The 22,850-nt window shown below is 35.3% G+C and overlaps 1 protein-coding gene across 1 annotated transcript in view; it reads right to left on the bottom strand.

Moving 5' to 3' along the window:
* Positions 1-14,991, bottom strand: part of GLRA3 (glycine receptor alpha 3) — a 70,565-nt gene extending 55,574 nt beyond the window's left edge. Inside the window, exon 1 of the mRNA XM_031607544.2 lies at positions 14,797-14,991. Coding sequence (XP_031463404.2) covers positions 14,797-14,915 — 119 coding nt within the window. The 5' untranslated portion in view covers positions 14,916-14,991. The remainder of the gene's footprint in view (positions 1-14,796) is intronic.
* Between the last annotated feature and the right edge of the window lie 7,859 nt (positions 14,992-22,850).

Consider the following 22,850-nt stretch of genomic DNA (forward strand, 5'->3'; position numbering starts at 1 on the left):
GGATTCAAAAACCCTTTTCTTTTTTGAGATGGAGCTTGATAAGGATATCAGAATGCTCTGACATGTATGACATGCAGGTGATGGGACTCAGCTCTTTTCTAACCCCTCTACTGAGGATATGTAATTATTGATTCTTTTAATTTACTAAAATGATAACTAATTTAGTTAACAGTTACACAGCAAGAGCACTGACATCTACAGAATTTAAATAGGGGAGTCCATCTAGAAGCTGACAATTTAGCAAGCAAAAGAAATATGGGTCATGAATTTGTGCTCCTGAAACTTCTATTTAAAGTAGGCATTTTTGTTAGAGAAAACCTTACCATTTCTTCTGTTCCTCCAAAGCAAAATGGTTAAGAAAAACTCCGCAAAGAGAATTTCACAATCTCCAAAAATGTCTCCTCCTCTAAAGCTGTAAAAATCAGACTGCTTTTCCTTTTTTTTTTTTTTTTGAAGAATCACAGTATTTCTTCTTATGATTTGTCACTTTTCTATCTGCCACAAACTTGTGCATGTTTTTACATAAGCACGATGAAGGAAAGGAATTTTACAAATGAAATTGCTTTACAAACACGTTTTATTTTAAGAGGTAAATATTCTCTTTCCTGTTGCTGCTACAGGTGGATATGAGAGATGAATGAATCATATAGTGTGCTGTAATTAGAATGTCCGTTAGAAACTTCTCAAGAGGAGTTACTAAGTCCAAGTTAGAGCAGTCCACAAATTTACCTAATTCTGAGAGCTGTCTTGAGTTTTACTATCCTCATGTTGAATTCAACAGATCAATTTCTTCCATCCATAACTAAACTTCCTATGTAGTTTATCTTGAAGATCTCATCTTAACACCAAGTTACAGTCAGTTTTGGCTTGCTGATTTTCCAATCTGATAATAAATACTTTCTTCCATCTCAAATACTGACCATCTTATCCATCCAATAAGGTAGAAATTTTGCACTTCATCTAGCAACACATACTACTATGATGCTTTGCATGTATTATAGTGGTCCAGTAGCAATTTTGTTTCATTGTTTAGCTTACTCTCTGAGACAGCAAATGTGGCCAAACCCCTGAAGCAATCTAATTTGTGTCTGTGGTCCATTGTTTTCAGGCATTGTTTAAATGTTTTTATTGCGCTTTTCATTAAATAGTTCTGCAGACAAATTCAAAGAAATTAATTGAATACTGATAATTACAACTAGGCATTTTGTACTCAGATGAATCTCACAAACAGCAACACACAAAAGTATTTCAGTAAATTAATCTGAGTCAGTACTTATACAGAGGTTTGACAGTAATAAATTAGGTTAGATTAATTAATCTCAAGAGTATGTCCTTTAATTCTTTACCAGTAAGTAATGGTGACTGAACTGATTAATTTTCAAATGAAAAGTGTTCACTTCAATCATTTCATAAACAAGGTCTGCTAAAATAAAGTTATCCGCAAATAGGTAGCACCAATTATCTTCATATTGCATATTGAAAAGTATGGTAGTAAGTTTTTCTACTAAGTAAACAATTAAGTCCTCTTCTGTATATTATGTGTATTGAATAAGATCAATGAGAAAAGTGAACATTCTTTGAAGAAGTCAGAAGATTAAGGTTTTTATTTTTTTCAAAAAGGGAGTCTCTCTAATTATCTGATCTGTTCATGAAAGTTGATAAAGAACCAAAAAAGTCAGAGTTTATAGTATGTAGCATTTGCTCATTATTTCAAGAGTGAACATGAACCTGATTTAAAAAAAAAAAATAAAAAGACATTTCTGAGAGGAAAAAGTTGCAAAATGTGATAGCTTTATGTAAAACAAACAAATAAATAAAACAAAACCCAAAACTCTGAATGCCTCAAATCCCTCAAAATTAAAGCTTATTTTGGTTAAAAAAAAAAAAAAAAAAAAAAAAAGAAGAAGAAAAAAAGAAATAAAAAATCCTACTCTTTCTGAAAGATAAAAACTATTTTCAGTTTTAGAGAAGAAAAGTAGATAGATGTAAGGAAGAAAATTTGTTTGATTTCTGTGGATAAAGCTGTTTCTAAAATTTTTCCTTTTTTTTCTGCATAGCTTTTCATTAAAATATATTTGTAGCATAATAGACATGTTCTTCCATAGTGTGACATGTTTAAATTTTCTACCTGAAGTAACTGAATCATAAGAGAAATGATTTTCAGTGTTTGGGATTTTGACAGCAAATTTAAACTTCCAATAGCTTTGGAGATGAGACAAATATTGCGGAATGGGAGGTTAAATATGTTTAAAGTAAAATTTTTATTGCAGTTTTAAGAAATATTTAAGCAATCTTTTCATTCTTCTGTCAATTATAATCCCTTAAAGAAAAATGAAGATAAACCTCTGTTACTTGAGGCCATTCATCGACAATGTTGGTTCACAAAAAGCCATGCCCATTTGAAAGCTATGAGAATCGAAGAGTCACCAAGGTTGGAAAAGACCTTCGAGATCATCCAGTCCAACAATCCACCTGTCATCCCACTATATCATGTCCCTTAGTACAACATCTACATGTTTCTTGAACACTAGCAGGGATAGTGGCTCCAGCCCCTCTCTGGGCAACCTGTTCCAGTACTTGATCACTCTTTCAGAGAATAAATGTTTCCTAACATCCTGAATTGCCATGATGCAAATTGAGCCTATTCCCTCTATTCTATTGCTAGTTACACAGGAGAAGAGGCCAATTCTCACCTTGCCATAATCTCCTTTCAGGGGGTTATGGAAAGCGATAAGGTCTCCCCTGAGCCTCCTCTTCTCCAGACCGAACAATCCCAGTTCCCTCAACCACTCTCCTTAAGACTTGTGCTCTTGAGAAGTGTCAGAGGATCATGGCTGCATAGATCTAGTTCTGAAAGAATCTGTTGTGCCTTTCCAGCCCACACAGTTTCTTCTGAGGAGAAAAGACTCAAAATTAGTCTGATGTAAATTGTATTTTGAAAGTCTCAGTCTCTTTACACTACTTATACTTTGAGCTCAGGATAATTTGGATACATGAATTAGGTAACATTATGTTCCTGCTGTTTAAGTTTTGTGCAAGGAATTCTTCTACTTCCTACTTCTTCCTATTTTAGCAATAAAAAAGAATTCTACTTGAGCTTTATTCATGAATGAATGAATTTAATCCTGAGGGACCAAGAAAAAAGAAAAGCAAGTTTCCACTACTGAAAGAGTATGTGAAAGAAGAGCATGACATATACTAAAACCAAAGATAGGAAATGAAGGAGAAAATTAAATTTGACATGATTCAAAAAGAGTGAGATTCTAGCTGTCTTTCTGTTCTGTTAAAACTGAACATAAAGGATCTATAATACTAGCAATGGCAGTAAAGTATTGCTAATTAAAAATGACAGTTCTTTCATTTTTTGTAGGTCATGAAGTCATCAACTTCTGATGCAATGGAAACGCAGATTTTCATGTCCTGCAATGTTTTAAAGATTTTATTAGCTCAGATTGGAACACAGAACTCTTAAATTCTGTGTGCCAGAGAAAGGACTGTCAGTTCCAATAACAGGAGCAGAAGCAGTATCTCACCAAGATTTTAAAGAGGTGATTTCTAACAAAAATTCTCAGAAGTTGTTCAAATATTTTCTGTGACAGGTTAGATTCTCCTACAGATTTTTCACACTTTTAGATTTTTTTTTGTTACCCTTTTGTCCTCTTACTTTGAGTAAGTTCAAAAGGTCAGATTAATTTTTTTATATAATACTGCAGAGATAATTAGATTCACAGCAGAAATCATTGGACATATTTTCAGAAAAAGTAACATTTATGTGCTGCAAAGAATTAATTTTCATTTTTTTAAGAATGCTAATGATCCATTATTTATTATGATAGTGCCTTGAAAAGAAAAATAAATGAAAAATAAACAGGATTGCATCTCTATTATTAAAAATGTCTCTTCTTTCAAATTTGGAACATATTCATTTTTCTTGTTCTGTGACTGAAGCAATGTTGCATTTTAATGCTCTTTATAGTCTAGCAACATTTACTTTTTATTATGAAGTTTCTGATACCTTTACAGTGTCGTAACTCTTCCTGTTTTGCAGCTGACCATTGCTCTGGTGCTACAGTATTCCTTCAGCCCTGTTTGTCATAGAAGTGAACTGACTATATATTACAGCTTCTTTACAATATGTTTTAAAAAGATTTGGATTGCTGTAGTAGGAGTTTCTAAGTTTAGGTCACTCAGACTCAATCTTCATTCTGTAGATCAGAGGGCTTTGCAGTCTAGATGAGGCTCAATTTGGATACGCTTGTTCTTTTTTGTGACTCTATACATATGTTTAAGCATAGTGATTGCTCCTGGCTCTGTATTTCCCTACGCCACTCCCCACCTTTGGAAAAACATGTATTTCTTTGAGTAAAGGGGGAAAACTGTTTTTTTTTTTTCTTTTTTCAGCACTCTTTCTAATCTGATGGATATGGTTTTCCAGCTTAATTAAGAAATGGATTTGATAGATGTTGTCTCTCTAATTTTGCTCTCTAAGACAAGTTCATTGTTGCCAACTTCAGCCGTGCAGCATGTGGTTTTGCTTAACATATTTTGTGAATTCTGGCTATATATTAAATATTTATTCCTAACTTTCCCAAAAGCATCATTTTCCTTAGTACTCTCATACATGTTGTTCAACTTATTCTCAGTGATATAAATTTGGGTCCTAGTTTCTTAATTATTTTTAACCTTCCTTTTTGGAAGTATAAAGCTCATCAAGTATTTGCACAGAAAGCTGAAAAATATTCAAAATTCTGATATCTATAACTCTTCCACAGACCTACTGTCTGCATGGGTGGCATTTCTGACAGTGTTAACTCCAAATTAGAGATAGATCCTTCCAAAATAAAATTATCTTTTGTTTTTCTTTGGTTGGTTAATTTTTGTTTGAATGGATGGAATATATCTGAATATTGACATTGTTAATCCCCAGTCTACAATAGTCTGAGCTTGCATTACTATCTCATTATAAAGACTAATTTGTCTATTAACTGAAAAATGGAAAAAAGTTATTGGTGTAATGGACAGCTTCCAAAAGTGTCAAGCAAAATAATTTCAGAATTTTATCTTTCATAGCACCAGATATCCTTCTATAAATGCATGTCAGAGCTGAACAATTGCATTAATTTTTGTGATTAATGAATGATTCTTCTAGCTAACTGAACACATGCAAGAAATGATTGGCGTCTTTCATTTAATGAATAGTAATTCAATTGATGTCGGTGAGGAAACAATAGATTAAAAAGTGGATTAAGTAAAAAGAAATTTTTGCCTGGCTAACTACTCTTAACTATTCTTTCCTAAAGTAAACTTTGTACAGATCTAGGACCCGTGAATACTGAAAGCAGAATACAGATGTTTCTTTTATGTTTCTTCTCAAATAATTTTTTTTTTTATGATTCACAAAAAAATTCAAAGTTCTTAAAATATAATGAAATATGAAAAATATCAAAACTAGATAAAAAATGTATTTTGAATTAAATCCCCAGGTTTCTTGGAGACTGAATCACAATTAAATTAAACACTTATCCATTTGCCTTAGTGAAACTTTGCTTTCAACAGCACAACAGTATTGTCCTGTATCTACAGCATATATCATTTGGCTCTTTTGAAGATGAGACTTTTTGTCTGAAGTAAGTTTGATAAGTCGTAAGTTGTTACAGGAATGAAGAATACAGCTTAAAGGGTGACTCACCTTAGCACAAAGTGTTTCAACAGGCATGATAACTACAGACAAGAAGGAAATCAGCAATAAATACAACTCAGTTCTGTGTAAAATTCATTCCTGAAACAGTTCTTATGAAATTATTTATTTTGCTTAGTCAGTGAATTATGGTGTAGATACTGTTATTACTATTGATTAAGGATTTCCAAGTAAGATGAAATATTACAGATGGAAAAATATGGTTTTATTATCCAAGTGTTTTACAGAAACGTGTCTGTTTTAATGCTGTTTTAATGAAAAGCTGGCAGGCTTGCGTGAAATCTGGTTAGATCTCTTGCTTATTTTCTCAGCAACAATCAAATTTTTAATGATGACAGGAACTGAAGTTGGGATCTCAGATTCTAATGTTCAAAAATCTCTCTCAACATGACCCCTTTGGAATTGACAGAGACTTTTTTCCTGTATGCAGGAAACTAAAAACAGGCTTTTTCCCTGTTTTCAGCTTAACATTCCCTTTATGCATAGAAAAAGCAATAAAATTATTACAGATCTTTGGAAATTTCCATGAGACAGGAATTATAATGTTCAACGAGCATTGTTAATTTACATGAAATAAACAAATTAAGTATATTTTTTTCTTTTCATTAGTTCTATCTAAATCAACACTATAATAATTCAATATAAGACTTTCTTTAAGGCAGCAACAGAGTTGAGCTTCGGGGTGATGCTGAGAATGGCAGGATTCATGCTGCGTAATGACAGCGCCCAGTGTTTGTAATACATGTACTGAAGCATATTCCTTACTGAATGAATCAGGGAAAATAATGTGAAAGTTAAAAAACAGTGCTGCTAGCCTTCCATATTTTTACCATAATTATCCTGATTCACTACACTTACGCATATTCTCTTACATACAGAATACTCTTATATATACAGTATTACCCTTACATAAATGGTTTGTATTTGCTACACTAGTCATGTTTATGCCACATATCCAGTACCTGCTTGATTGTCATCTCAGTAGTCTTAAATTTCCTGTAAACAAATGGAAAAGTACCAAGTGAAAGAAAAAAAAATACCAAATGCAGTCTGATCTTATAGGAATAGCTACTTTTAAAAAGAAAGAAAAAGGCCATTCTGTTGACCGTTACTTAGAGAAGTTATATTTTAGGGAATCTAATTAAATATATACACTGTGATTACAGGAAAAAAAATTGATTACCTTTACATCCATCTCTGTACAGTAATAATAAGAACAATTTAAAACTTAGGTGTGTTCTTAGAGTTCACTTGCAAAGTTAAAATTTTGTGATAAGTTTTAGAGGTAAGATTTTAACATGTATATTGAGAAACTGGATGCAAGTAGCTTTTTAATTCCTGTTCTCTATTGTATTGTACCTTTTGTAATCATCTATAACTGTCTCAGGTGGGTATATCCCATATTCATTTTATATAGTAGAAGTCTGCAATACTGTGTTCAAAACAGTTGAGAATCCTATCTTCAGTGTGCAAGAGAGTGTTCTCCTATCTTCAAGGAGAACAGAAAATAATGTATTTCACTTAAACTCCTGCAGTTTTTTCACTATAAGCTATCTAATCTGATAGCATGAGATAGCAGAGAAATCATCATTCAGAACCATATCCCTTCATGGAGGCATTTTATAGGTACTTAGACACAGAATTAACATCTACAATAGAATATAGCATTTAGTTTCAGCATGACTAGTGTTGAAGTGGACTGCTGTCCCATTTAGGGACCACAGGCCCTAGTCAGTGTCCGACCTTAAATTAGTATTTGGAGTTTAGAAGGTTGGCAGATAGCATTCAGATCGACTTTCTAGCTTTAAAAGATCCATTTTAACCCAGGTTACTCATGTAATACTGGTGGATTAGGATGGGATTTTTTAATGGCCATTCTTTCTAGGATCTGATATTATAAAGCTGTTATGTGTTGCATATATTATGTATATTTTATATAACATATAGGTTTATACAGTGTATACAGTGATTTTCTTTATATTAATATCTCTTCATATAGCTAGAAAACAGTATCTCACAGAGCAAATGACTTTTTTCCTAAAAGGTAATTAAAACAATTTTCTCTCAGCCAAGCGCAGTAAATCACTATTGATTACATAATTTTTACTTTTGACCTCAAAAATGAAAAAAATTTATTCCATTTTCAGAAAGTTACCACTCTGTGATGTTTATTTTATTTATCTAGTAGGGCACCCTTAGCCAGCAGATATGTTGCTAACTAAACTGGAAGTTTAGATGGTCCCTGCAGCCGAATACATTTTAGCCTATATAAGCCCAGAGCGTGGACCTCTTTGTGTGTTACTGAATTTAACAGATGATGGTGCATTTTTAAACTTTATGAAATTAAAAGCCTTTCAGGAACTAGATACAAGTTTTGTTGTTGTTGTTTGTTTGTTTGTTTGTTTGTTTAACAATCGAAGGCTACTGTATCCCATTACAAAGCAACTTTTCACAAATAGGTAAAAAAAAAAAAGCCACTAAATCCATAGGCTCTGCAGTCACCCACTTAGATGTAATAATATATATATTTTTTTAAACAACCTGTTAAAGAATCATGCTGACATAACTATATTTACTCAATGGTTAGTCATGAAAATTAAAGTTAATTGAAGGTGATCGTATTAAAAATTGTATAGACCTTTAAAGAGCCAATCTAATAGAAAAATCAGCTTGGAAATAGTATGTTCTGGTACCTCCAGAGCCTTGGATCATTGGAAATGATATTTTGGTTCTCATTAGGTTCATTTTTTACCTTTCAAGATTCTGTAAGAGAATGCATATTCTGTATGAAACTAGAGATAAGGTCTATGCACGGTAGGGTTTTATGCAAGCTGTACATTGTTTGTAAAGCCTGGAACAACAGTGAAGTCTGTAGAACCTTCTAATATATTAATCAAAGATAGAGTGCAGCAAAGGGTAGAATCCTAAAACAGTAGGTTATATAGTTAAACTCCATCTTGAATTTTTAATCAGGCGGAGGGAAAAACCTACCCTGCTCTTTTAAATGACATAGCTATACTCATTTTGCTTGTGATACTCTTCCTAAATTAGTTTTATCTCCAAGAATGACATAAAGATTAATAGCAACTCACAGCACCACAGTTTAGAAAAATTTAGTACTCCTATGTTTGCTTTCTACTTACTTTATTGTTTAATAAAATTAATTTTGCAGTGTAGTCAGTTAGCTCTGGGGGGTCTTCAACTTTTTTGCATAATCTCAAAACTGTTTCCCTTGGAAAATGCATTTAGCTCGTTCATGTCACCAAATACAAACTTCAGTAAAGACAATATTCTTAAGGGAAGAGGGAAGTTCCTACTTGGAAATTACCCCAATTCTCTCTGTCCCTTTTCATTTTGTACATCCACTATAGAGCCAGAAGGACAACAGGATATTGTGTGGTGCAGGAAAATTATATAGGAAGTGTTTATTAAAAAAATCTATTGAAGTGTGGACCAAGCATTACCCTGCTTGCTGCTGAATAATGTTGGAACAACTCACTAGACAGGTGGCCAGGAGAGTAATATCAAAATATATTCTTTTATTACTTCACTTCATGCCACGCTGTCTACTTTTGTACACTTTCCCTCCATTCTTTCTATTATTACTAGTTAGCATTTATATTGACACATCACCATAGGCATCAGTTGGGAAGGATCTTATTGCTTCAGAAGTCAGAACAAATAATGAATTGTAATTCCTGCTAGAAAAAATTTCAAAGACCTCCCCCTTCTTTTCTCTCTACATTATTGTGCAGACTCTTCATCTTCCTGCTGCTGCTCTTACTCTCATGGCTTAGTCCTGCATTCTTGTTACATAAAGTTTCTGACTATGTCTTTCCCTGCCCTCTGAGATATTCCCTTTCTCCTGATAACTAATATTTGTCCTCAGGAGGGTGCCTTTTATTTGGTCTGTTCACAACACTCATGTATCAGTGACAATAAGATTTCCTTATAGTTTCTGTCTGCCTCTACTGATTTTTCCAATGTACATCATAAAGATCCCTTGGAAAAGCAATAAAAAGAAGATGCAGCATCACACAGAAGGGCTCTTCTTTGCTCACTATTAGAGAAAAGCTGATTTACTGGAATCATTTCCTATAGGTATTATTATATAATACTCAGTAAGGTCATTTGAAGCTTGTATTATAAATCTGTTAAAATAAGAAGCTCTAATCTTATAAAAATTTTCATTTTCTGTAATTGTCACAGTAGGATAGCTGGACAAGACTAATCTGATGGAGGAGCTATTACATTTTTCATCACACTGAAGCACAGCACAGCACTCATCTCAAAATATTACTAGCTTTCAGTTGTTGTTAGCATCATTTGGCTTGTAATGAGTTAGGAGAGGCTGGAAAGTAAGAAAATGTCAGTAGCACAGTAAGAATTGAAAGACTCATGTTCATAATTGAAATTGCTTTGTTATTCAATTATATATTCTTACAGCTAATTGTGTTATACCTCAAAACTCTGCATGCATTTCTTTCTTAATGTTATAAAAATGGTAATCATTTAGGAAAATAATTGTTTTCTTATAGAAATTAAGAATAGGTAGTAAAAGTGCTGATCAAATTCATATTAGTGTCAAAACTCATATTCAGTTCCAAGGGACTTCAGTGTTTTCACCTACATATTTGAAATATACAGAATTTGAATTCCATATTCTTGCTCACAGATAAGACCCTTCTTCGTCCAAGTTTTGGAAAGTACAATGCCTCCCTATAGGTTTATCCTGCAAGGGAATACCAGGTCTCTCCTCCTGACATTTTATAAGGGCCATGAGTACATTGCCTTCCTACCAAGGGTCTGTCTACCTGGGCTTAGTGCCAGCTCTGATAATGCCGAAGCCCAGTTTTATCAGAACTGTTTGATAAAAGCTGTGAGAAACCTCAGGAGCTGTTTGTTTCTTTTCTGTTCTTTCTGTTTTTCCCTTTCCCTTTCCCTCTCCCTTTCCTTTCCTATCAGGGTTGCTGGGCAATTGCTCTTGGTCTCTGCTCAGGCCAACTGGGTGCACTTGCACCAAGCCTTTTACCTTCCTAGTTCTCATTTGCTGACCTGACTTTTTGGCTTGACCTTGAACCTACCTCATCATTGTGGACATGGCTTGGTAATCCAAAGTGTTGTGTAGACAGGATCTGCTCTGTTCTAGTGCTGGTTCTGTGGAACTGCAAACCTTACTGACAGGAGCCAGCTTCTGTCTGACTTGCTGTGATTCTGAACTCACTGTTCACCTTCCCTTCCCTTGCTGCTTTCTGACATGCATCAGGTCTTTTTCATTAGGATATGGAGTCTGATCTCTTCCACAGAAACTTTTCAAATTGAGTCAGGACTGCTAAAGAAAGGTCCTATGGCTCAGTGCTCTCATTATTTTTTTCCACGCGCTATTTTATTCACATCCTGATTTTATTTCTTGAATACTGTAGTAGATACAATACTTAATATCTTAATAAACTACTGAAATCTCATTAGAGCATCAGGAAAACTATTTTCTAAGATGTTAATGATGCTAACTCAGATTTAATTATTCTTTGGTGTTGTGTCTCTTTCATTATTTGTATAAGAGAGGAACTGATGCTAGCTTAAGAGACATTGACTTCTGCTTCTTAAAGCTACTCATCTGAAATCAATTTGCAATGCAATGCAAGAATAATTTCAAAATCAGTTAACTATGAGCTCAGACATGCCCCAGAGTTAGGATCCATGGAGATTATTTTAAACGAGAATCTGGCTTCGAAGTACAATTAGCTGTCTCTATGATACTATTTCTTTCAACAAAAGGCCAATGGGGCAGTGAGAAGGACAAGAAAAGAGGTAATAACATAACCAAGCATGATTCCTAGTCTCTGCTAATATGGTTATCTAAAAAAACATAGAGGCAATCTATTTTGCATTTTCATACGTTTTTATTGATACCATTTTCCCCATTTACAAGTCTATAGACAAAATGCATATACTGTAGTCTTAAAGTAGAAAACTTAAAGAAAAAATTCCTGGCAAGTCCATGACGGTGTAGTTCTAAGCCCATGCAAGTTGGAGAGCTGTCGTAAACCTCCTTGGCTCACAAATATGACCTTTGTGTGACTCTACAAACACCTTGCTTTCAGCGTGACTCCTTGGAATCCAGGCAAATGTAGAGGAATCTGTGTTTACTGTATTACTTTAATGAAAACTCAGAGGAATATTCAGTCTTAGATGTAACTAAGATGTCAAACTCTGTCTTAGAAATATTTATTTTCCTTGTTTGGTAGTGAATTACAGCTATTGCTTAGGCTCCATTATTCTTTTTTCCCTTTATTTCTCATCTTATTTTTTTACCTCTCTACCCACATTTTAATGTAGCACTGCACTTGGCCTGGCATTAATTAATAATTTTTGTTTGTTTGTTTGTAGTCTGATTATAGTTCTTCTCCCAGTTCTCATATGTAACAGTGAAAACATAATTGAGTGTTATCTGCTTAAATTCTTGTTTTTCTTATATATAATATATTGTTGTATTATTGATAAGTATGTCATTAATCTAAAACTATTATGAATTACAATTAATTACTTTTTATCTTTCTGCAATGTCTTTCAGAAATCAAATTAATAATTACAAAAGCCAATATACATTTTGTTTCAGTCACTCCAATCTGAAAAACTTTTAAATATGAAATGAAAAATGAATTATGGCAAAAAAGAAAAATCTGTTGCCATTTCCTCTTGTAAAGCGAGCAAATCCAGAGACCTTGCTCATTAGAGTAGAATGCCCATAGTGAGAAAATCCTTTTTCCTTTCACCTATACTGAACATAGAACTGAACAACTAGCTTCATAGGCATAGTATTCAAACAGTCACTTTACTCAGCTTCACATCTATTGGGCAAGAATTGTAAGTTTTTTCCTCATAGGTTTCCATTAGAGTTCTGTCTCATACAGCTTTTAATGCTTGTTAACAAAGGGCAGAAATGTTTCAGCGCTGTACAGTGTAAGAGAAGATATGTTATTTTTTGCATAGTGTTTGAAGAAGTCAAAAACTTAAGACTTGATTTTTCCTAGGAATTCCTGGCAGCTCTATGTAGGCACTAAGGCTGGGCATTCTGTACCTTATAGTGGAATTGGTGTCCTAGTGTTCCCCGTTCCATTTGCTCTGATGTACATTATCAGCTCACAAGGCTTAAATTGGAAGAGAACTGGAATTAAAAGCTTGGGAATGCTGTAGCCTTTAATGTTTTAAACTTTGTGTGTGTGTGCGCGCACGCGTATGCGCGTATACACTTTTTCTATTTTAAACCAATCTGTCTTGGGCATGGAGGAGACTCCTGTGGATCTAATGAACTGACTCGGTGTTCTCAGATCCTATTGCATGACCAGCAGTCTCTGTATTGAGAGACTGAGCAGTTTTCTGAAGTCTTTCCCAGACACTATATGAATGAATCCGTGTGGACAGGAACATTATTTATCATTATGAGAAAATTTAAGAGCATGAGCTTATTTTAATACTTCAGGATTTTTGGACACTGAAGAAGATAATCTGAATTTACGCACAATAAGATGCCTCTATGCATTCTGAAACAAGTCACTGTTAGCCGAAGATTATATGATGAAAAATACCTGTATGCTTTCCAAAACTTACTTATTCACCTTCACAAAGAGAGATTTTATTATTAATAATAAAAAATATATATTAAGGATTAGTATGATTAAGGACTAATCATTCTACAGTAGAATGGTATTTAAATAATATAATGAGAAAAAATATTTACTATGAGCATGTTGAAACAAAATTATGATAACAGTACTGTTTGCTTTGCCTACGCAGATGTTTGCTTATCTACTCTGAACATTAAATTTTCAGTGCAACTGGAAAAGTTAAACTATCATATACATGTATTTACTGTTCCCTTCCAATGTCAATTAATCCCATCCCATGTGACCCAATTTCTTAAAATCTCTTCTTTTATGCAAAATCACACACATACACACACACACAAATATATTAGAAACTGTTTATATTATGCATGTTCACACAAAACAGATAATTAAGATAGTTTCAAAGAGGCAAAAGATTGGCTATAACCCTGTGAGTACCTGTGAGTCACTACACACTACATTTAAATTCGTAGTTATAAACCCCTTAAATCTATAATTCACAAATTCTCCTTGGACAACCCCTCTTCAATTTTAAGTTTATCTATTTATTTTTGTAAAATAACAATGTGGTATGTATAAATAATCTGTCAGTGTCATAAGATATGCCATGATCTATTTATTTTTATCCAGCACTACAGCTGTTTGTTGATAACAAGCATAGTTAACTCACCATCAGCACTGAACATGCGATAACACAGATGTCTGCTTCTTTGTATGTAGGATTTTGCTAAGATTCCCTTCACCTTTTGAGTAGATGGAGGACTCAAATTTATTGTAGCCTGATATCATCACACTTCTAGAACTATGTATCAAAAGAAAATGTCCATTGATATCATAACATTGGTTCAGCAAGTGAAGGCGTGCTGAGCAGAAAGTGGAGAAAAGCCTTATGAACCTAAACCTTCAACATGGCTCATAATTAATGGATAGATTATTATCATTTGTAATACACATCCAAGATTGTCAGTGTAGTAGAGCAAGTGCTTTCCGTCTTGAGTGAAATTCCATAGATGACATTCTCTGTTCACTCAGCTCTCACTTCTATTTCTGGATAGGACTTTTTTGACCTAGAGCAGACCCTGAATTTCTTCTTACTGAAAAAGAACTGGTAGGAATGGATCACATCTATATGTTTCCATGCCTGATTACCTTCTGTAACTTTTATACATGGACAATTTGCACGCGAAGAATTTTCAGAATCGATAGCGCTACAGTTCCTGCTAAACACAGTGATAAAATTCCTGGGCAAAACAGGGAGACCCTACCTGTGAACAGGCAAAGGAAATACGGAGCCCTTGTTTTCGCCAACGCTAATCAAATTCAATGCAGCGCAATACTATTCGCGAGACACAGACCCCATGCACGTAGTTCCCGTGCCCAGAGTGCAGCTGCTGCCGCTAGTAGTGGTGAAGAGAGACAGCGACAAGCATTCCACCGCGAGAGAAAAGCGACCCACAGAAAGACGCTCACCTGAGCAGCACCGCAGCTTCCCACAAATAGAAGCCCGAGACAGCGGCGCGGAGGTACCTCAGCCGTGCCATGCTGCTCGGAGCCGCCGAGGAGCCCTGGAGCGCCCGTGTCCGCGGCATCGACGCGGCGAGATCGGCCGCGGCGGGCGGCGCTCCGGGACCCTGGAGAGCTCCGGCGGCCCCGCGCCTGCCGCCCGTCTAGCGCCCGGCGGCGCCCCGCGCCCTCCCGCTGTGCCCCGCCGCTCCGTCCTCGCCGCTCCGCATGGCAGCCGCGCAGGAGCCTAATCCCAGGAGCGGCGGTGGCGCCGAACCGCGGCGGCGTCGGGAGCCCACCTCCCCGTCCGCCTGCCCCCGGCGCCTGCCAACAGCCGGCGCCCCGCCGCCGGCCGCATCCTGGGTGCGTGGGGCCCCGCGAACCCGGCGGCGGTGGGGCGGGAGGGAGCGGGGTGGGGGCCGGCCCTCGTCTTCCCCCCCTCCGAGCGCGCCGCCTCCGTGGAAGCCAACTGGGAAGGAGCGGGCACGGCGGCGGGGAGGGAACCCCGCGGGGTCTGCCTGGAAGGGGAGATGGCCTCACTGTAGGCTGGGGCTGCGGACTGTGCTCGGAACAGCCCCTGCCCCATTGCGCTCCCTCCTGTGGGTTGTGGGGTGATGCCTGTACGCGGGAGCTGGGGGTATTCACAGAGCCTTGGGTCCGTGAAAGGGTTGGGGAATGGTGTGTGTGTGGTGGGTACTCTGCTTTCCCTGCTGAGCTGTTGATATGCTTTTTTAAATGAAATTAATGGGGGAAAGCCTGTCGTATTTCAGACTCTTCTATTTTGCAACTGCAGTGCCAATGGACTTCAGAAAAGTATTATCCTATTCCAATCATTAGTAAAAATAGAACATATAGCAGTCTAATAGTCAAATCCAAACAAATTCAATTTTTAAAGCCAGGAGCTGCTTGCATTAGAAAAGAATAAAGATTTATAATTTGATACTGATAAATATTAGAAAATCTGTATGGTTTGTCCATGAGTGAAGATAAAAAATGTATAAGGAAGGCTATACTTGTAGGGGGACAGATAAGGAAAGTATGCTTGAGAGTGCAGATTGGGAATACTCTGAGAGGTTTTTTAATAAGGAGCCTTTGAAGACCTAGACATAACATTGAAGAACCAGTGGAAGGAGAAATCTGGGAGCAGTTTAGGGACAGCTCTCTGCACATGTGAAATGTATGTAGTTGGACATAATCTCTCTGTCTGCCTAAATGTAATCCACTGGCTAGATTTTTTCTGTAGTCACTGATTAGTAACTACACAGCAGCCCAACTACTTGTGCAGCTCTACTACCTACACAGATTCATTGGCAACCACATGATTGTCTCAGGCCAGAGTTTTACTTACAGCATGAGAAAGCTGCAGGAAGCTCAAGTGCTGAAGGAGGGAGGTAATGTAGAAAAAAATCAAAGGTTCAGCCAGATTAGACACAAGAAGTAGGGTAGAAGAAACTGAAATCTGATGGAAATATAATAAACTCATTACAGAAAATGGAAATACAAAGTGAAATGTAGAGCAATATTTTTACATAGAATAGGAAAAAAAAAAACAGATAAAAAGATGGACTAAAGGTCATGAAGTAAAGTAAGAAACAGAGTGGGTATTTTGTTTGTTTGTTTGTTTGCTTGGGGTGGGGGATTTGCATTCCTTTTATCTAAGGTTAGAATGTATGCTAAATACAGACATTTTTCATCAGAAATCTTTAGAGACAAATATTGTCTCTTCTGCTTCAGAAAAAAATCCTTAAAGTAGTTTTCAGTTCAGATTTTAATTTAGGTTTTCTATTTTCCCTATATCCTTAGTTTTCCTTCTTCAAAGCTATTCAAGCAGACATCATTAAATTATAGCTCTTCCTTCCTTTTTAGATTTAGTTTGGCTTTCTTTGTTGATACCAATCAAGTGTATGGCTAAGGAAGATAACAGAATTTCTCTAATCAATTTTCCTTTGTTCCCGGAGCTTTTTCTTTTTTTAAAGTAGTGGTTACATACTCTTTGTATGCAATACTCTAAGTTTCTAGATCCACTTTGCAAAAAGTTTTTCTTTTTGTTCCTGGTCTTACTCTGGCATTGATGACAATGGCAGTCATGAAGAGAAGCTGTTCAAACCCTTAACAGTGGTGATCAAAATAAAGAATGCCTCTACTTGCTCAAAGACATCTTGTCAAAGTATGCACTCTACAGAATCAGTGTAGAGTACTTTGTGTTCTGTACAGTTGACTCTTTTCTTTCCCTTTTGATAGGTATTTAGCGAGGTTGTTCCTCAAGGCTGTTTGTGCATTGTGTACTTCAACAGTGAATTGATTTTACATTTCAGTCATTTGCACTGAGGCAAGAGGCCTTTACTGGTGATGCAAGTAGTTCATGCTACCCACATGAATTCTCCAGTTCTCCAACAAGAGCAGTTCTATGAATTATAAATACAGGCCATCCTTCAGATATGTCAGGTTCAAGCTTCTTGAAATCTCTGTGGGAAAAACACATGCTTGTGCTATAAGTAGCAACTTTTCTGTTGCATCATTTTGTTCTACAAAATACAAATATGGTCTTCAAACTTTAGAAAATTACCATATAAGTAGTGCTGAATAATAAAATTCTCACTTCCGTGTATTCAAACAGTTCTCCAATAACTTATTAGAAGTTCCAATTCAACAAAACACTCAAGTGCATACTGTTGACTTCAGTGAGATTAGTGAATCTAGTAGCATATTCTGTATTTAATCATAAGCTTTGATAAAATATTACCTGATTGTTTTAAGTGTTTTAACTCACTATTGTTTTAAAGACCATCTTTTCATTCCTTCCATATTACTACTGGAAAATTTGACTACTATTATACAAAGCAGAATACATGGCTATGTCTAATCTAGAAGATTGTAATGGTATTTCTAGATACTTCTGTTAGATGTGGAATATTGAAAGATTTGAACACTCATTTTAAAAATAGAGTGACCATGATATTACCCTATCTCCAATGTTAATATTATTTATTTCTAGCTGCCTCATATATCTGGTTAACAATGTCATAAAATATTGTTGTTCATTCACAACAATTTATCTGGTGCATATGTGCCATATATTTATAAAACCGAGCTCTGTAATTCACTTTCAGTAGCACTGGAAGTTAATTAAGTACATTTTTTATGAATGGAAAACAGTAGTACGTCAAAATGAAAAGTTATTACCAAAATATGTTAGTTCACATCAACCTGTGATTCTCTTCACAATCAGCAACATGTATAGTGGCTACTCTTTCTCTAGTGCAAAGTATTTAGGTATGTTTAAAAGAAAAACATTTGTATTTATAAGCTTGAGATTTCTTCAGAAACAGTAGCCTAGAAGTCAGTGATGATTTAATGTTGCTGGATGTAAACAACCCTGATGTGTATCATTACAGCAGATCATTTGGTGGGGGGGGGGGGGGGGGGGAGGGAGGGGGGTTGTTTTTGTTTGTTTTATTTTTATTTTGTTTTGGGTTTTTTTTGCCTAGAAAGTGGGGATACTTGAAACATTTTCTGTATTTGGATCTAACAAGAAATAAGCATTGGTCAATTTTGTAAAATAACTTGCTTTAATAACATGCAATTTATACAACTGAATACAAGATCATGCAGCTATTCAACAGTAATCATACTGAGAAGTTAATGTACAGATATAGATTGAGCGATTACTGAATGTACTTTTTTGGTGCGACAAAGTCATTGTAGAAAATATGTTAAGACAAATTAGTTGTAGCAGTATTCATCAGAAATTGTTATTATCATTGGATTATGTCCATTCCTGGAATATGTTATAGTTCATAACGTTTAAATAATCATTCTGTAAGAAGGATGCTAACAAACTCGAAAGGTTTCTGAAAAGAGCTAAAAGAATACTACAATTTGGAATAGATGTCTTACATAAAATTAAAGCAGTTCAATCTGTTTAAATCAGAAAGGTTGAGATGCACTTTATACACCTGTATGAAAGATTGTGAGGTGAAGGTAATTCTTTAAGCAAGCAGAGATGGCAAATTAGCAAGACTTGAAACTGACACTATGAATTCAGAATAATAATTTAAGAAATATTACTTTGGAGAAAATAAAAGCTTGAAACAGCTAAAAAGGGAGCAGAGCTGATCACTATTTAAGGTCTTTAAATCCAGGTCAACTGTAAGTTCTGGATTTGATCCAGAAGCCACTGGGTAAAATTTGATGAGTCTTGTGATTCAGTAGCTCAAACCACATGATGGTTGCAGTGTTAAAACATGACTCTATAAAACCACAATGTTTTGTCATGACATATTCAGCTAAAAAGTTAAAGGTAGTTACATTCTTAGAAAAGTGATAAATCGACCTTATAAACATTGAATTGCTTCTGAAGTGGCAACACTGAAAGAGAAATACATCATAATGGTAAGGTATACAGTTCTTGTGTGCAGTCTTTACCACACTTGTATTGCCAGTTTGTACATTCCAACATTTTAAGAAGGTGTTATGATGGGATATGACATCACTGTTGTTTTAGATCCTGGTTTTACAGAGACATGTTTGATTATGTTAATTAATCTGGCTTTCTCAGTACACAGGATTCCCCAGGATGTAACTCATTCAACTGTGAAACCCCAGAGGCTTTGACCTATTATTAAATATAAAACTACAAATAGAACAGTGTTTTTTGTTGTTGTTGTTGTGTTTCTGAGAACCACAACCTTAAAATAGAAAGGACAGCCTTAAACTACAGAACTAATTGCCACTAAAAAGAAAAATAGTTGTTTGCTCTACCTCAGTAAGTATCTAAATACTTACACATTCTACACTCTGAAAATAAAGTGAATAGTCTATATAGGAGCAATCGCCAGTTTTCTCTGTTAGAAATATAGGTGCTCACCACAAGGATGAAACATAACATTCTTCAAGATGTCTTGCTCTAGAGCCAGTCTTGGGCTAATAAAAACAAGCAAAATTTTTGTCTGTTTTGCTTAACTGTTGGCTGCTGCATTTATCTTCTTCATACATGCAAAGAAATTGTTACTTAATAGTTATTTGAATCATTATATTAATTAATTTAAATAAGCAAAGATAAGTTCAGATAATTTTTCCTCTCACTTATGCACATCTTAAGCATTAATTCTCTTGTGCAAATGGAGTTGCCCAGATCCACTGACAACTGATGTTCCTCTGTCCATGATGTTCTTTAAATCTGTGCTAAATGATACAAGAATCAAATCTCTGATGGGATAACAGTAGTAACAGAAATTAAAATGCTAATAAATGATCTATATTTTACTTTCACTACTAGAGCTCATCCACTGTTAATGAGTGGTATATTTTAGGGCAATAATGTGTAATATGTAAATATCAAAGGTATATACAGCAGAATGTGGAAAATCCGCACATGGAGAACAGATAGGAAACTGCAAGCAAAAAGCCCACATTCTTGTAATTAACATTTATATATGTAAAAATACTACTCTGAAATTGTCTGATATCTAAATACAGCATTATTATTAAATATTAGTCACCATAATTAGAACATTGTCATAACAAACGTACATACATATGCATTGTATATGCATACAACTAAGCAAGGTTATAGAATGCAAAATTTATACTCCACAGGCACCACTGAAAAAAAATATTGAGGAATAGGTGAAATGTTTATATTCAGCATAGTGTGTTAGAGCAGAGTCTGATCTTTTCTTTGTTTGCTTGTAAACATAGAATTTATGTTAGATAACAGTCAATGGAAAATTAGCATTTTCTTTCTGTATTCCAAAAAGAATAGAACAAATAGTGATCTGAAAGATGCAGAAATGTCTGTGAATCATTATACACAGAGTCCTGTCAAAATCAAAAAGATATTCAAATTAATTTCATACTTTGTTATTAGCTCCATTTATCAATCAAGGCTTCAATCCCTCAAATACTGTGTTTAGCTCAAAGCAAGTAAGCTGTTCTGCTGGAGTCAGCAGCCTTATTAGTATTTTGGTGGTACAAGCCTCAGGGGAGACAGTGCCTACTAGGTAGTGAGTGCTCCTTTTTTTTCTAGGTAATCGTTGTGATCATAGCAGGACAATGCTTAAATATCCAGAGTGGCCTGCCATTTTCCCAACATGAAAATTTAAGTTTCTTCTATCTTTTGAGTGTTTTATTTTTTCACTTGTGGGATAGTGCTGTGTACAAATAATTGCCTTTGTGAAGAAAATCATGCAGAAATTAAATCACTTAGATTTTTATGATAAATATGTAATTGTTTGCATGACTAAAACAGAGTTTTGTTTAAGAGCATTTTAATAATACAGTTGAAAACATCTGTGGGCCTTTCTATTATAATGATGATGCCTCAGAGTTTTGTAGTTTAGGCTGCATCAATATTTGTGCTTGAAAGTATAGATTAGGTGTGACATTTTCAAAATCCACTAGATTGGACTACCTTTGTTCCTATTGGAATATTTTAAATTGAAGTTTAAAAAAATCTCTCCAAATAAGCACGTCTCTGCCCGGAAACAAAAACAGCAAAGTCATGGTGATAGCAGGCATGTGGGAAAGAACAAGAACCAAACCTGAGACCCCCAGATTTCCTCAATCTGGCACATTTTATTCAAGTTTTCTCATTCTCCTTTAGAGAGAATACAGATTTTGCAGCATGTTCTGGAAACTAACAGACATGGATAGGAACTTAGGAAGAGAGTGATTTCTAAAGACATACCCCAAAGAGGGGTAGCTTAGTTTGGTAACACACTGTTACTTTATAAACTCTTCCATTCAAAACTGATTTTCAGAGCTGCTATTGAAAACAAAACTATTTACTATCTACTTTTTCCTGAATAGCTCTTCCCAAAGTAATTTTAACATCTAACAGCTATTTCATCTGATTAATTTGCTGGGAAACATATTTTTATTGTGATAAGTGATTACATAATATTATTATTATGAATAGTACTTCTTTTTTTTTTTTTGGTATGGAATTAGTGGTTGATGACATGTTTTGATGTGTCTATAATGGCTTGGTCCCCTGGATCATTTGCACTGAAATGTAATTGTCCATTTCTCTGACCTCACCTCTTCACCAAGTACCCAAGAATCCTGCACTTGGAAGCTTTTTCAAGAATTGCAATGAACTTTATTTCCAAAGTTGAAAAACAGAACAAGGTGGAATCATACTTTATTCTACTGTATAATAACTGATCTATTAGCCATTTCCATTTTGGACAAAATATGATTTACAATAATTTAAGAACAGAGACTTAATATGAAAAATGATACAGTGTATTGCTATAATACATCCTTACCTACATTCCTTCTACCATTAAGACACTGTCTTCATACCTTAGGATTTTGGAAAATGTATTAATGTGAGCAATTCTGTTTGGGTAAAACGTGAACTGGATCTTCATTAAACTTGCTGAAGTGTTTCCACAAAGGAACTTTGGAGTACCAGTGAAAATTTCTCAAAGAAAGATGCACACCCCTCAGATTTGCTACAGAGTGAGTTTGAAAAAAAGAATCTGAAAGAAAACTGGACTTAAGAACCAATTTCATTTGTCATTTTCTTCAATCTTTGTAAACCCAGCATTTAATCACATGATACATTAGATTGCCATAAACTATAAGATCCCTTATAGCTTGCAAGATTTTGAATCTGTTCATGTTCTAAGTCAGAGATAATTACTTCCAGTTGAGTGATCCCAGATAATTTCTTCCATTTCTTTTTTTTTCTAAGGTAAAAAGTAAAGTACATGTCAGGGGAAAGTTTTTCCCAGAGAGGGTGGTGAGGTGTTGCCACAGGCTTCCCAGAGAGTCTGCGGATGCCGTTCGCACCCTGGAGGTGTTCAAAACCAGGTTGAATGGGGCCCTGGGCAGTATGATCTGTTGTTTGATATAATGGCTGGCAACCCTGCCCATGGCAGGAGGGCTGGAACTTGATGATTCTAAACTCTCAAATGGATTTTAAAATTTGTAACTTCCATTACTGTACAAATATTTGTACTTCTAGTGTTACTCATTGTCATAAAACCAATAAGAGATTTAATTTATTTTAG

This window comes from Phasianus colchicus, chromosome 4 (assembly GCF_987193195.1).
Source record: "Phasianus colchicus chromosome 4, bPhaCol1.hap1.1, whole genome shotgun sequence".
NCBI classification, from domain to species: Eukaryota; Metazoa; Chordata; class Aves; order Galliformes; family Phasianidae; genus Phasianus; species Phasianus colchicus.